Source organism: Fulmarus glacialis, unplaced genomic scaffold, assembly GCF_000690835.1.
Source record: "Fulmarus glacialis isolate BGI_N327 unplaced genomic scaffold, ASM69083v1 scaffold18827, whole genome shotgun sequence".
Taxonomy (NCBI): domain Eukaryota; kingdom Metazoa; phylum Chordata; class Aves; order Procellariiformes; family Procellariidae; genus Fulmarus; species Fulmarus glacialis.
In genome coordinates this window covers 13,975-26,441 of record NW_009222814.1, presented here as the reverse complement: position 1 = coordinate 26,441, position 12,467 = coordinate 13,975, and the positions used below count along the sequence as shown (strand labels likewise).

At 36.0% G+C, this 12,467-nt stretch overlaps 1 protein-coding gene across 1 annotated transcript in view; it reads right to left on the bottom strand.

Moving 5' to 3' along the window:
• Positions 1-2,783: 2,783 nt before the first annotated feature.
• HDAC2 (histone deacetylase 2) overlaps positions 2,784-12,467 on the bottom strand; it is a 16,568-nt gene continuing 6,884 nt past the window's right edge. Inside the window, exons 6-13 of the mRNA XM_009581596.1 lie at positions 11,227-11,319; positions 11,014-11,122; positions 9,420-9,560; positions 7,444-7,552; positions 5,196-5,326; positions 4,152-4,307; positions 3,359-3,416; positions 2,784-3,158 (exon numbers count right to left, since the gene is read on the bottom strand). Of these exons, the coding sequence (XP_009579891.1) occupies positions 3,128-3,158; positions 3,359-3,416; positions 4,152-4,307; positions 5,196-5,326; positions 7,444-7,552; positions 9,420-9,560; positions 11,014-11,122; positions 11,227-11,319 (828 nt within the window). The 3' untranslated portion in view covers positions 2,784-3,127. The remainder of the gene's footprint in view (positions 3,159-3,358; positions 3,417-4,151; positions 4,308-5,195; positions 5,327-7,443; positions 7,553-9,419; positions 9,561-11,013; positions 11,123-11,226; positions 11,320-12,467) is intronic.

Below are 12,467 nucleotides of genomic sequence, written 5' to 3'. Positions count from 1 at the left end.
TATGCATATTCTTGGATTTCATTCATATATTGAAGTCACTACATTTTACTGCTCTGTGCTAAGTGAGCCAAAGTCACAAGCTTGGATTTTTTCAATACCTGCATCTGGGAAATCCAGCTAATGAAGAATAGTTCTTGGTCTACTTGTAATGCTGGAAGAGATGAGAGGCTACTTGAACAAGAACTCTGTAACAGACATGAACAAAGTATTTTTTTTTTTAAAAAGTTGTTATATACCAAGATGTATATACACTGCAAATATAGACATATATGTTACCTTCAGTTCTATAAAGTCAAAACTTCTGTAACAAAATGTAGAGTGCCAAACTTCTTACAAATACCAGTGGACACTTACGCTGTCACTGACTTCTTCCCACCCTCTTGGTACAATCCTACAGCCTTTCTAGCAGTTCCCCAAATCCAACTTTTATCCTCTTTGCTCTAGGGAGCTGGCAGGTATTAGATTCACATGGGAGACTGTGCACACCTGCTCCCAGATGTTGTCTCCAAATCCAGGGCTCAATCAAGAAAAGAAAAATGCAGGAAGTCCTCCCCAAACCTCTTCAGGATACAAAAAGCATCTCCAAAGTTCCAGATGCTCCAAGAGGTGTCCAGAGAGCATGTATGATCTAATGAAAGCTCAAATAAGTTAATTTTCACAGCACCCCCCCCTGCCCAAATCCTCTTTCCCAATCCTCACAAAAGTCAGCTGCAGACCAAGACCCTTTTGCAGCACACAGAGGCTGCAGGGGGGCTGCCTGCTGTTATTAGAAATATTAAGTGAAAACAGCTTTCTTCCTGTTTTTTTGTTTTGGTTTTGGGTTTGGTGTGGCGTTTTTTGTGGTTGTTTTTTGTTTGTTTGTTTTGTTTTGTTTGTTTTTAAGAAAAAAAGTGAGCTGATCCAATTCTGGGAGAGGTAACATGGGACTAGAGAAAGGCAAACAGACCATTTGGCCAGAGCATGATCCTAGAGCATTTGTACCTTAACTATCCCCACTCAAATAAAAGCAACGCTTCACCACGTGGGCAATACTGGAGTGAAAAGGTTCTCAGTCTAGCAAAAACACATTGACATGTTAAAGAGTCTACTGACGACAACAGTCTAATTCATACAAAAACCCAAACTATTTTATCCCCTTAAATACTGTATTTCAGTCCAATAATTCTACTCACATACTTAAGTCTTCCTTCCCAACAGAACCAGCAATTAATCCACAAGCCATTTAAAATTATCAGCATCTTAAACTACAGAGAATTGCCATCTTCTTGCTAAACTTCAGCCAAAAATGTAACAATCAAAGACTTGAAGCAGGCAATTAGGAGTTCATACTACTCTTTGTAAAACTGAATTGTAAGGCTTTTCTGTAGCCATATATAGGAACAGGTTAGCATAGTATTTAAATCACTGGGCAAATTTACTATTAAGATTATGCAAATGTCAGTTAGGAAAGCACCCATCAGCTCAACTGAACAGCAGCAAAAAAATTAAATCTGATTTTTCAATACAGGGTCAAGACAAACCCTAATGGGAGTCTTACAGGTACTTTTCTGGAAGGAAGAACACAGCACTAGTACAGAGTGTTGAAAAATCCCACTGTATCTCTCCCTGCACCTTTAAGAATCTAATCCTTATTTAGTTTACCCAAGAGTCTGAATGTCCAAATGGAAGGGAAGACTCCAAGATGAAACATTCAGGAAGATTAAAGTAAGGTTTAATATATATATGTGTGTGTATATATATATATGCTAAAAAGGCATTAACAAAACTTTTCCCCTCCTACATATTCAAGTAGTCCTAGTTTTAGTGAAAGTTATTCTCATCGGAAAAAAAGTCAAATTTGTCAATACATGACATGCCTTCAGAAGAGCTTTCAGTGAACGTACCATTCGGATAAAACAAATGCACAAATAATTCAAAGTAGTGCATTGGAATTTTAACGTGAATGAATCAACTAGGCCATAGACCACAATCCCAGAATTTTATGGAAAGAGAATAGATTAAAAAAAGTAGTAAGATTAATTTTTATTTAAAAAAAAAACCCAACAAAATAAAAGAAAGAAAAAAAAAAGATTGAGTAGTAATGCAGTTCTGCAAACTTCTGTGCTCACTGCTCTGAAATCTTGATACCAAAGATTGTGTGTTTCATTAAATGCCAACCTATAAGACAACTGTTGTAGATTGAGAAAGAAAAAAGGAATGTGTGCACTCAGGTCTCTGTTTCAATTCAGGCACCAGAACTAACTAATGAATCAAGAAGAAAGGCAATAAAAACCTTTCTTTTTAAGGGAGACAAAGTTTTATGTTGCTCATAGTCGTAAAAAATCAGAATGGGTTATAAGTTAAATCCAAACTTTCACTTCCTATCTTGCAAGCTTTGAAAGACAACCACATACAAATCTCATGAACAGCAAATGAATCAGTCTTTTGGGTAGATTCTGATGGTGGAAAAGGTTCTTGGGACAGTTCAAGGCATGTGACTGCAGAGTATTAAACCTTTACATTAAAATGCGAGTTCATACAGCCACCTTATTCCTAAATCTCTTCACCCATTTATTCAGACTGTTCAAATCTCACGTACTCATATTCCAGTACATGTGTTTGCACGCCCTGCAGAAGTCACTGAAATGTGTGGAGTTGATGAAAGCAACACAGTTCAACCTGTGTGTTTGCCAGCTGTCCATTTAAATCCACTAGCTACTCATAGATAAATGTAAGTCTGCTTAATTTACACGGAGTTTTTCCCCTTTGTAGTTCAATGATGGACAAAAGACAAGCAAGTACAATTTTTTTTTTTAATAAAGATAAAATTACAAAAAAGGTAAAATCAGCTCAGGAAAGGCAAATTACTTTAATAGATCAGTTTAGACATTTAACATAATAACTCACATCCATTTTTAAATACTATTACATAAAGCATGGTGAAGAAAGGAATTTCTGCCTCATAATTAGAAAACTCACAATACAACTTGCCAAAACCCAGAACAAAGCCGTTTGAAAATAAATACGGTCCATGCCAAATAGTACAAAATGAAATCAGCAGTCTCTCTCAATATGAAAACTTTTCTTCTTTTAGGTATTCTCCAACTCTGGTACTATGTTCTGCAACTGATGAGAGGCTATCTTTTGTTCAAGGATTGCTGAGCTGTTCTGATTTTGCTCTGTACAAAGGCAAAAATAAATTGTTTCATTTTTTCAATTAACTGTTTTAGAAATGCAATTTTGAATTACTACTGTCATGAGTTTAAAATATTTAGTATTATGAGGAATTGAAAGTGATCTCTACAGGAATCAATACTTTATAATATTTTAAATTAATAAACAAATAGGTGACATTCATTATTAATTAATTAGGGTTTACCCTTTGGCATCTGTCTTTTCACCACTGCTGTCCTTGGATTTATCCTCCTCCTTAACATCTGAAAAATAACAAGATTTTAAATATACCAAAAGATGCAAGAAAACCTTAAAAGACTTCAGAAGAAAAAAGCATGACCAAGGTGGGTTGTTTTTTTTTTTTTAAATATATACTCCTAGCCAAAGGGAACTAGCTTTTTAAAAGAAGTCACTGGTTACATATTAACATACAGTGTTAAATGCATCCATCCAAAGCAGTGATCTGGGCACAACGCCAAGTGATTCAAAATACCTCAAGGCAAGCCTCTCTTGACTGGCCATAATGATGGTATGCAGTAATGAGACCTGGATTTCCCTTGAGCTCCATGTGGTAGTCTGTTCTTGGAAAAGTCAAGAGTCCTTGGAATTACACTAACCCCAGAACCCTATCCAGCTTCTGTTTCAGAGAAAACTAATTGGCTCACCCCACAACAAACAAACAGGAACAAACTCTTTGCCTAACGTATTTAAAGCAAGAACCCTTTTTATCCCTATTTTCATTAAGCTATACAAATCCCTGGCTCTAAGATTTCAAGCTTGTGGGGAAGCAACAATAACCCTTGGCTGAAAATACTATTCTAGTGTGAATAGCTGTATCTTGAAACGGATTAATTTAAAATAGATGCTTTAAATATGATGGAAAAAATAAATCACCATCTCAACAGCTACTTAACTGTTAACAGAAAACGCATCTTTCTCCTGGCAGAACTGACATTTGCAGTTCTAAAATATAGGATGAAATCACACCAGAGTCCTACCTGCTTTTTTGTCCTCCGTCTCTTTTTTGTCTTCCTCTATCCTGGCTTTCTTTGCTCCTTTCTTATGATCTGCAACATTTCGTCGTCCACCTTCCCCTTCATCTTCAGAATCTGAAAATTCTTCATCACAGGCTATGCGCTTGTCAGATGCTCGAACTAGGATTTAGAGTTATGAAATTAATTGAGCATAAAGTCAACTACAATAGGCCTAACAAAAAAGGACTATCAAATTAAGAATGAGTAATAATATACTATAATCATTTAATGCTGATGAACTAAATTATGGCTAAAAATACTATCTTTTAAGATACTCTGGGACTCTCACAATGACTTCCAAAAATAGCTTTACAGAGACACAGGGGGAGAGTGGGAGTATTTTAACATGTATCAAATAAATTTCAAATACTGGAAACTAAATCACAGGAGAAAACATTATGGTTTCAACAGTTCAGAAAATGGACAGTGCACCAATAAGAGGTTATAGAATGACTCCAATCACCATCAAAAAAGGTTAAATGTAGCAGGAAACTCTTAGCTATAGCTGAAGAACAACTCACTGTCCATACAAAGGCTAATGGTAATGAAGTGAAGGGCAGTGTTGCAAGTATGGAAAACCTCATAACACCACCACCACCACCACCACAAATAAAAGAATTTTTTTGAAAACACAGTATCTCATTCTACATCAACGGGAAACCTCTTTTGTGAAGAGCAAAAGACAGAAGTTAAGTCCTGTATTCCTTTAGTTACAATTCATCTGAGACTTCTGGAGTATCTATTTTAGATTTGAAATAGCCAGACTGTTTCATAAGATGCAAAAAACTATGTTCGTTCAGCGCTTCTTTAGACCCCTTTAACAGGTTCAACTTGTGCAGAGATGCCACCTTAAGAACAGCAAAACTGGCAGACCAGTGGCAAAATTTTTTACTCGGGGAACAAAACTGGCAATCTTCCAATACTGCACTACTAGGACTAAGGTTCTAAACAATTAAATCTAAAAAGACTCTACTTGGACATGCCCTATCATGAAAAGATATTTCTTACTAGAAATGCGTTTGTCTGGATCTTCTCCATCCTCATCTCCGCTATCTTCATGAACAGCATCTTCAGGAATGGCTTGCATCTGTACGCCAGGTGCATGAGGTAACATGCGCAAGTTTTCAAATAAGCGTTGCCTGCAAGTAACAGACAAGGAAAGTTATTACTACACAGAAGTAGCATTTCCCTGGATTTTGTATTTAATTCTGAAAACTCTGCATTCAAAGTTAACCTGCTTTGCTTTAGAGTCATTGTTTCATTTAAAAAAAAAAAGCATGACAAATTCAGAAAGCTTTCCATCTCTAACAGATCATTAGTATCCACAGTGTTCTTGAACATAATTTTCTTTGAACTTTTAAAACACCTATTTCAACCAACTTCAATCTTCAGTTCACCACAGGGTCAGCACAAGTACTGCCCACTTGGGCTGAACTGAGTTGACAGTATTACTCTGTTTATAAGCTAGAGCATCAAGTAGGATAATAAAATACCCTCTAGTTTCTTAGAAAGCAAGCCAGACACTTAAAGCATGAAGACTTCCACACTGTGTACGGCACTGACTTCAGGGTCAAAAGCGATCCATCTGGATAAGATTCCTCATTGACTGTTTCAGGAAGAACAGACAGAAGTTCTCTCCTGTCTAAGCAACCTGATGTGATGGACCCCACACTCCAAAGCACCACATGCAGGAAGAGGAAGGACATTGGATTTCTCTTGGAACTTAAAACTATGGTTCCAAAGAAGTCCAAGTAGAGAGAAAAGTGTGGCAAGCATCAAATTCTAGCACTTGTAACAACTATCTCAGTATCCTTCTGCCCAATTTGAAAAGCTAAATGGCAACTGGTGCTTTTTTGGAATCCTTAGGGTCTCTGCCTCTGTTCAAATCACATGACCTGGCAAACCAGTTTTGCCAATCCAGGGAGTCCCATAAAATTAGGTCTCTGTGAAAGCATACAAGTAACTGAAGGAGGATTCTCTGAAATGACGGGTCATTGCTCTTCTTGAGGGTGCTAGTATGAGGATGTGAGATTGTATCTCCATTGATAAAACACATACAATCTGGGCCCAGGGATGTGCTAAAGAGCAAGCAAGATTTGCAGGCTACTCGCACCACGAAAGCTCAATGATACACAATATACAGCAAGCAGCCTAGCAGATCACCAGCTGAAGCATTATTACTACAGAGAAATTTTGTAGAATTACATCAATAGAAAATAGGTGGGTTTTCTTCCCCTTGCACATTATTAAACACTAAAACCCTTTCATTCGATTGTGATTTATGTATTTGTGTTATGAACACCAATCACAGTCTATACACCAACCACCTCAAAAATTAGTATTTTAACTGCTTTGGTGAATTTTGCAATTTGACAGTTTTACAGGTTATAGCAGTACTGGCAAACTTACACAGCTAGTTTCACATCTTTATTCATCTATTTTTAGTAACCAAAAGAATTCCTGTGCGCTGTTAACAGCCTGTTAAACTTAGGGCAGCGGTGGGGGTTTATTCTTTTAAACCCAGAGCAGTGACAAGCCTTGGTAAGCAAAGAGTACTTCATGCTAACCAATCATCTCTTATCAGTTGAGCACAAAATTGATTGCATGTATGCATTACTCCATCCCTGAAGAAAAATATTTGTTTACAATCAAACCTTCAGGATGTGAGGAGAAATAAACTAAGTATCAGAAGTGGCACAGGCTAAAAACACACACCCGCTATAGCTTGGCAATGACTGCTTCTCAAACCTTATGGATTTGTCAAACCACAGGCACTCAATTGCCTGCACACATATCGCTATCTTTCCACAGTTTTGGATGTCCAAGCTCACATATGACTTTTTATTTTCACAGCTGACAGCTACAAAGAATGACAGTGTTTAGACATGGAGCTGAGAATTAGAAATCCTAATCATCACAGCATACCAGCTTTTTTCCTGACGGGATAAACTTTCTACAAAATTAGAATGGGAAGCCAAGTAAAACAGTCATCTCTCTAGTTGCTGGAAAAAGTAAAAATCCAAGCTGGGTCTTAAATTTTCATATATATAGTCATAGGACTTCATAAGTATACATACTGTTGTAGGAACTTAAAAAGAATCTCTTCTGACAGAAATGAAAAATACATCAAATCTATTCAGTACTTATTTTTAGTGTTTAACAAAGAAAAGCAGTTTTCAAAACTGCCTAACAATTAAACTTCTGGAGAAATGTGATCCACATGACCTACTTGATAGATAAGGTAATCACTACTTACTTGATCTTCTCCATATATTCTGGTGTATTCTGATTAGTCATATTCGAAGGACTAATATGAAGCTTGAAGTCTGGTCCAAAATACTCGAAGTAGTCATTGTATGGCAACTCTATAAACCAAAACACAAAAGACAACTTTGTGACCTAAAAAAGATTTTAAATACAACAGTAGTTTTGACAGGATTTTAGACAACTATAAAACCTGAAGCATTCAGGTAAGCAATAATACTTAAGTACTACCTGAACTGTTCAGTGTTTTTCCTCTAAATTTTTCAACAGATTAACTTAAAATTGTTGGCAAAATACAAAGAGCAAGAGAAAGTTCTACTGTAATTATGTTAGAACATATACCAACATAAGTAACAAATTTGGAAAAATAATTAAAAATGCTACCTCTGCAGAAAAGACAAGATCAACTTATGATTTCTTATAGCTGTTTTCAAAGTTAGTCCACTTTGAAAGGTTTAAGTGAGCCATTCAAAATATTCTTTCAGTAAAACATATAATACCTATTATTAGGCTGAAGATCACAGCTAGTTCAATACCCATGGTAAGCGCTGTACAGTGGTTCAGTGACGCTCATGTCTGTCTGTTCCCCCTCCCCCTGCTTTTTGTATTTTCACAGATAATGGTTCCCTGACTGGAACATCTAATCCCCAAAATGAAGTCAATGAACACTTCATATCCAGGAAAACGGTAGTATTTTATATTGAATATGACTGTATCTTCCCAGATAAAGAAATCTAAAAAAACTAGAACCCTTAAGAAATAAGACACTGAAATCCACTTCTAATTGAACCCTTTACTTTGTTTCTTCATTTATTATTATTACAGGATAAGCGATCTTGTTAGGTGGATAGAAAGGAGATAGGAAGATTAACTTGCTATTGCAACATTTAGAAGTGCACTGTTCTTTCTCAGAACAGATTGAAGATGACAGGGACCCATGAAGTTGAGACGAATGTTAAAAAAAAAAATCCAAAAAACTTCATATATATTAATTGAATGGGACGCGCTAATGGAAACAAAGTCCTGAGATAAGGAAATACTACTGTCTCTTCAAAAGCTTTGGATGACAAAGAATATCTATTGACATGCAAGATGGAAAATACACATCTTGAAAGGTACTGTCCAAATATTCTTTTCTCACTGACAGCAGCATTCCACTGAAGTCAGACAAAAACACTATGAATCCAGCAAGAGATACATGAATAGCAAAAGGTTATCAGCAAAAGCTGCAGTCCAACATGAAAACTGCCAATGACTGATGTGCAACAAACCAGTCCAAATACCAATGTTATAAAAAGGCATTCCAAAAACATGTCCAGAAGTATATTTGGCCAGAAGTAAAGGGAGTGCAGGATCTTTGGTGATCTTCCTCAGAGAAATTACTTCACTATTCAACTATTCAAAAGAAGTCTACTATTGCCTTTTTTATTTTCAATTTTTTTTTTAAGATAGCTTGTATAGTCAAAATTGAGTCAAATGGAAGAGAGAAAGTCAATATACGTTCACAGTTACTTTTAAGTCATAGATACAATGAAGAAACAGCTATATTTTACTACGTAAAATGGACACTTGCATACTCATTAACTTCTTGTGAATACCATGTCCGTGGTGCCCAACTTAGGTCTATACTGTTACAATCAAAACACAGTATATATTCTATCATACTGATGACATTCATATTAAAAATAGTTACAAGTAAGGTTCTGTAAGTTTTACATGATTTGAATTTTCCAAAAATGATCCAATCATTTAAAGCTTTTGCTAAGGCACAAAAAAAAAAGCCCCAAATGCTTAAGTCTATTTAGTGCATAAGCTACTGAAAATTTATTGGCTAAATCTTAACAATAGCCTTCTATGTAGTTTATTCTAAACTGATGCATTACAGTTAGCTATAGAAATATTTGCTATCTGTTCACTTAAACCCTCTCATGATTATTTCTTAATATTAATTTGGGTATTAATATTTACCATTAGGAATTTCACAATCTAAGGCAACAGCAGTTTCATACGTCCAGCATCGAGCAACATTACGAATAGTATATCCTCCTCCTCCTAACATCAGCAATGGCAAGTTAAAAGTCTTTACAACTTCCACACATTTAGCATGACCTGTCAAACACAAAAAGAATTGACAATATATGCAAAATATATATTAAACAGAAAAATATATAAATGAACTATTTAATCAAACATATGCTCACACTTAGCAAGTGAGAACTGAATTGATTCAAGTAAAACAGAACTGTCTCTCCCAAAAGCTAAGCACAACCTCACAAGAAATCAAGATCTACAGATAAGAAATGTACAAAATACATCAAACATTATCCACCCCAGTCTTCAGAGACTCCGCATGATGGTCTATTGCTGCTGTTCTGAAATGCTCTTAGAATGTTTAGTGTTTTGTCTTTTCATAACTGATGTCAATACACAGTGACAAATCTAGGGACAATTTCTCAGTCAAATGCAAAGGGGGAAGAAGGGAAAACAGTAAATCAGTACTTGGTCCTTTCTACCTCTAAATTTGAACCTGTATTAGAGGTTGCTAAGTCTTGCTTACAGAGTGAACTGGTGCCAAGACAGTACACACTCCAGGGAGATACAGCATACTGAAAGGCATCTGTAGGAGGCAGCAGCTCTCTTGGTTTCCAAGATATGTAAGATGGAAAAAAATCTGAGCTGTATGGGCAACTGAAGTAGCTTTGCCACCTGGTGCAAATCAAGAAAAGAACCCTGAAACACTGCAGACCCAACAGATACTATACTGTATTTTGTTGCCTACAAAACTCTAATTGCCTCATTAAGAAAACACAAAAACAAGAAAACCCAGAAAATGAATGATTCAAACAGGCTGGATTCAAGGCTTAGCAAAAGTCCAACATACATTTAATATTTTATCACTTAAATAAAATAATAATAAATTTAATGCAATAATAATAATAATAATAATAATAATGTTTGCTAAATTAATATCTCATCCCAATTTTGAGAATCATGCTTTTGGGTAGAAATGTAAGCAATACTAAAATAAATTAATTCTATAAAAGTTAATAAAAATGAATGTTAACATAAGGCTCAGTATAACAAACACCACTATAAATTTAACAATGCAGTGAGTATTCCCATTTCAGTAATACCTATTTTACACTCAACAAGGTGTTTGATATTTAGTATTTGGAGCCCTACTAAGTGAACCGCTAGTTTTGTTATTTGCCCATCATAGTAAATGTTGCAGTAGGACGACTGTTGTCATCCCATCATTCCAGGACACTGCTTTAAAGCTACAGAAAGCCTGTGTATAGAAGAAAGGGAATCACTTGTGGCTAGGAAGAACATGGAAAACCAAGCTTCTTAACTTTTTTAGATGGACAGAAAGAAAGAGGCAACTTCTGGGTTTCTTTTGGCCATCCCTGTATAGCAAAGAAAGAGGTGATTAATCATAGTAATTAACAATCTTTGTGACTCCAGTCCTCATCATGCAAAGTGTCTTGAAAAATAGTATGGGGGATAGAGGTTTCTATTAAATAAAAAGTTACAGACAACAAACTAACACTTTTCTGCTTACCTTTAACAGTAAGATTAAAGCATCCCAGCCTGTCACCAGACAGTGAATCTGCTCCACACTGTAGTACCACAGCACTGGGCTGGTACATCTCCATTACTTTGGATATAATCTATAATCCATATAAAACAACAAGTTGTTAATACACATTATGAAAATAAATCCACAAAATGAAACTAGTATCCTTCCAGACAGCTAAAAAAAAAAAGTACTCACTGGTTTGAATATCTGTCCGTAAGATTCATCATCTATACCATCCCTCATTGGAAAGTTGACAGCATAGTATTTGCCTTTTCCAGCACCAATGTCCTATAAGCAAAGATGACAAACACTTTATTACAAACATAGAAGCACATGATGGTATCATGGAAAAAAGTCTACACAAGTCTGCTGAGTTATTTTGTACCATTATTCATCTCTGCTAGGGGAAAAGAGAAGTACCTTACTTGATTCCCACTCTCCCATAAAATCATTTTGCAGTGTAGGAATTGTACACTTCGCAGTAAGTACACTTGATTTTCAAATTCAAAGATTTAAGACAAAAAGACATAACATAACTGACCACTTTAGCCAGGTAAAAATAATTAAGCAAAAACAAGCAAGAAAACCGAGAAGAGCGAGGTGGTATGCATGTTTCAGGTGCTGTATAGAAGATCTGGATTTTAAGAAGGTTTTTAAAACCATATTTTTTTCTCCAAACATAGGATGAAGAACTAGCTGCAGCAAAAGGGAGAGAAGAAAAATCAGGTGCCCTTGAAGAAATTGAGACTTTTTAAACAAAAAAATGAACTAGCAGATTATTCTCAGTTCCATCAGGTGACAAGGCAGGAACTGTAGTAGTCTATCTTACCAGGTTTCCTGGACAACATATGTATCAAAAGAAAAAACTCCTTGCAAAACAATTGAGTTAATAAACCCTGAATCCATCCAATTCTGTTATGACAATCAGCTCAAAACCTGAAGATCCCTGCTTGCCACACATTCCCATTTCTTCCCTTTAGCTTATCACCAAGACAGACAGAAACTGATCCAGCTTACAGAGTAGTTCTCTGCCACTAATAAAGGTACAATGGGGAAGACAGTAAGATTTAACCTATTCAGTTTGGCTGTAAACTATTATCAAACAGCAGCTGTGCAGTAAGAGCACACTTCAGGTCCAACATCCTTGAAAAACTACAAGTCATCAGTAGGATGGCCCAGCAATACAAATACTAAATTTCTGAACGCTAGCTATTGAAATAGTCACAGACTTTCTCCTCTTCCTGGACAAAGCCTCCTTAGCAGTGAATGCAACAGTAATGTGTCACTTCCAGTAACCATCTTTTACTGGGGGGGGGAGAGGGGATTCAAGGACAAATGGCCCAATGCAGCACAGGCACAATGTTAACAGTTCATTTTTTTTTTCTTCCAGCACATTATTAATATTTCATAGTATTGCAAGATTAGTGACACTGAAG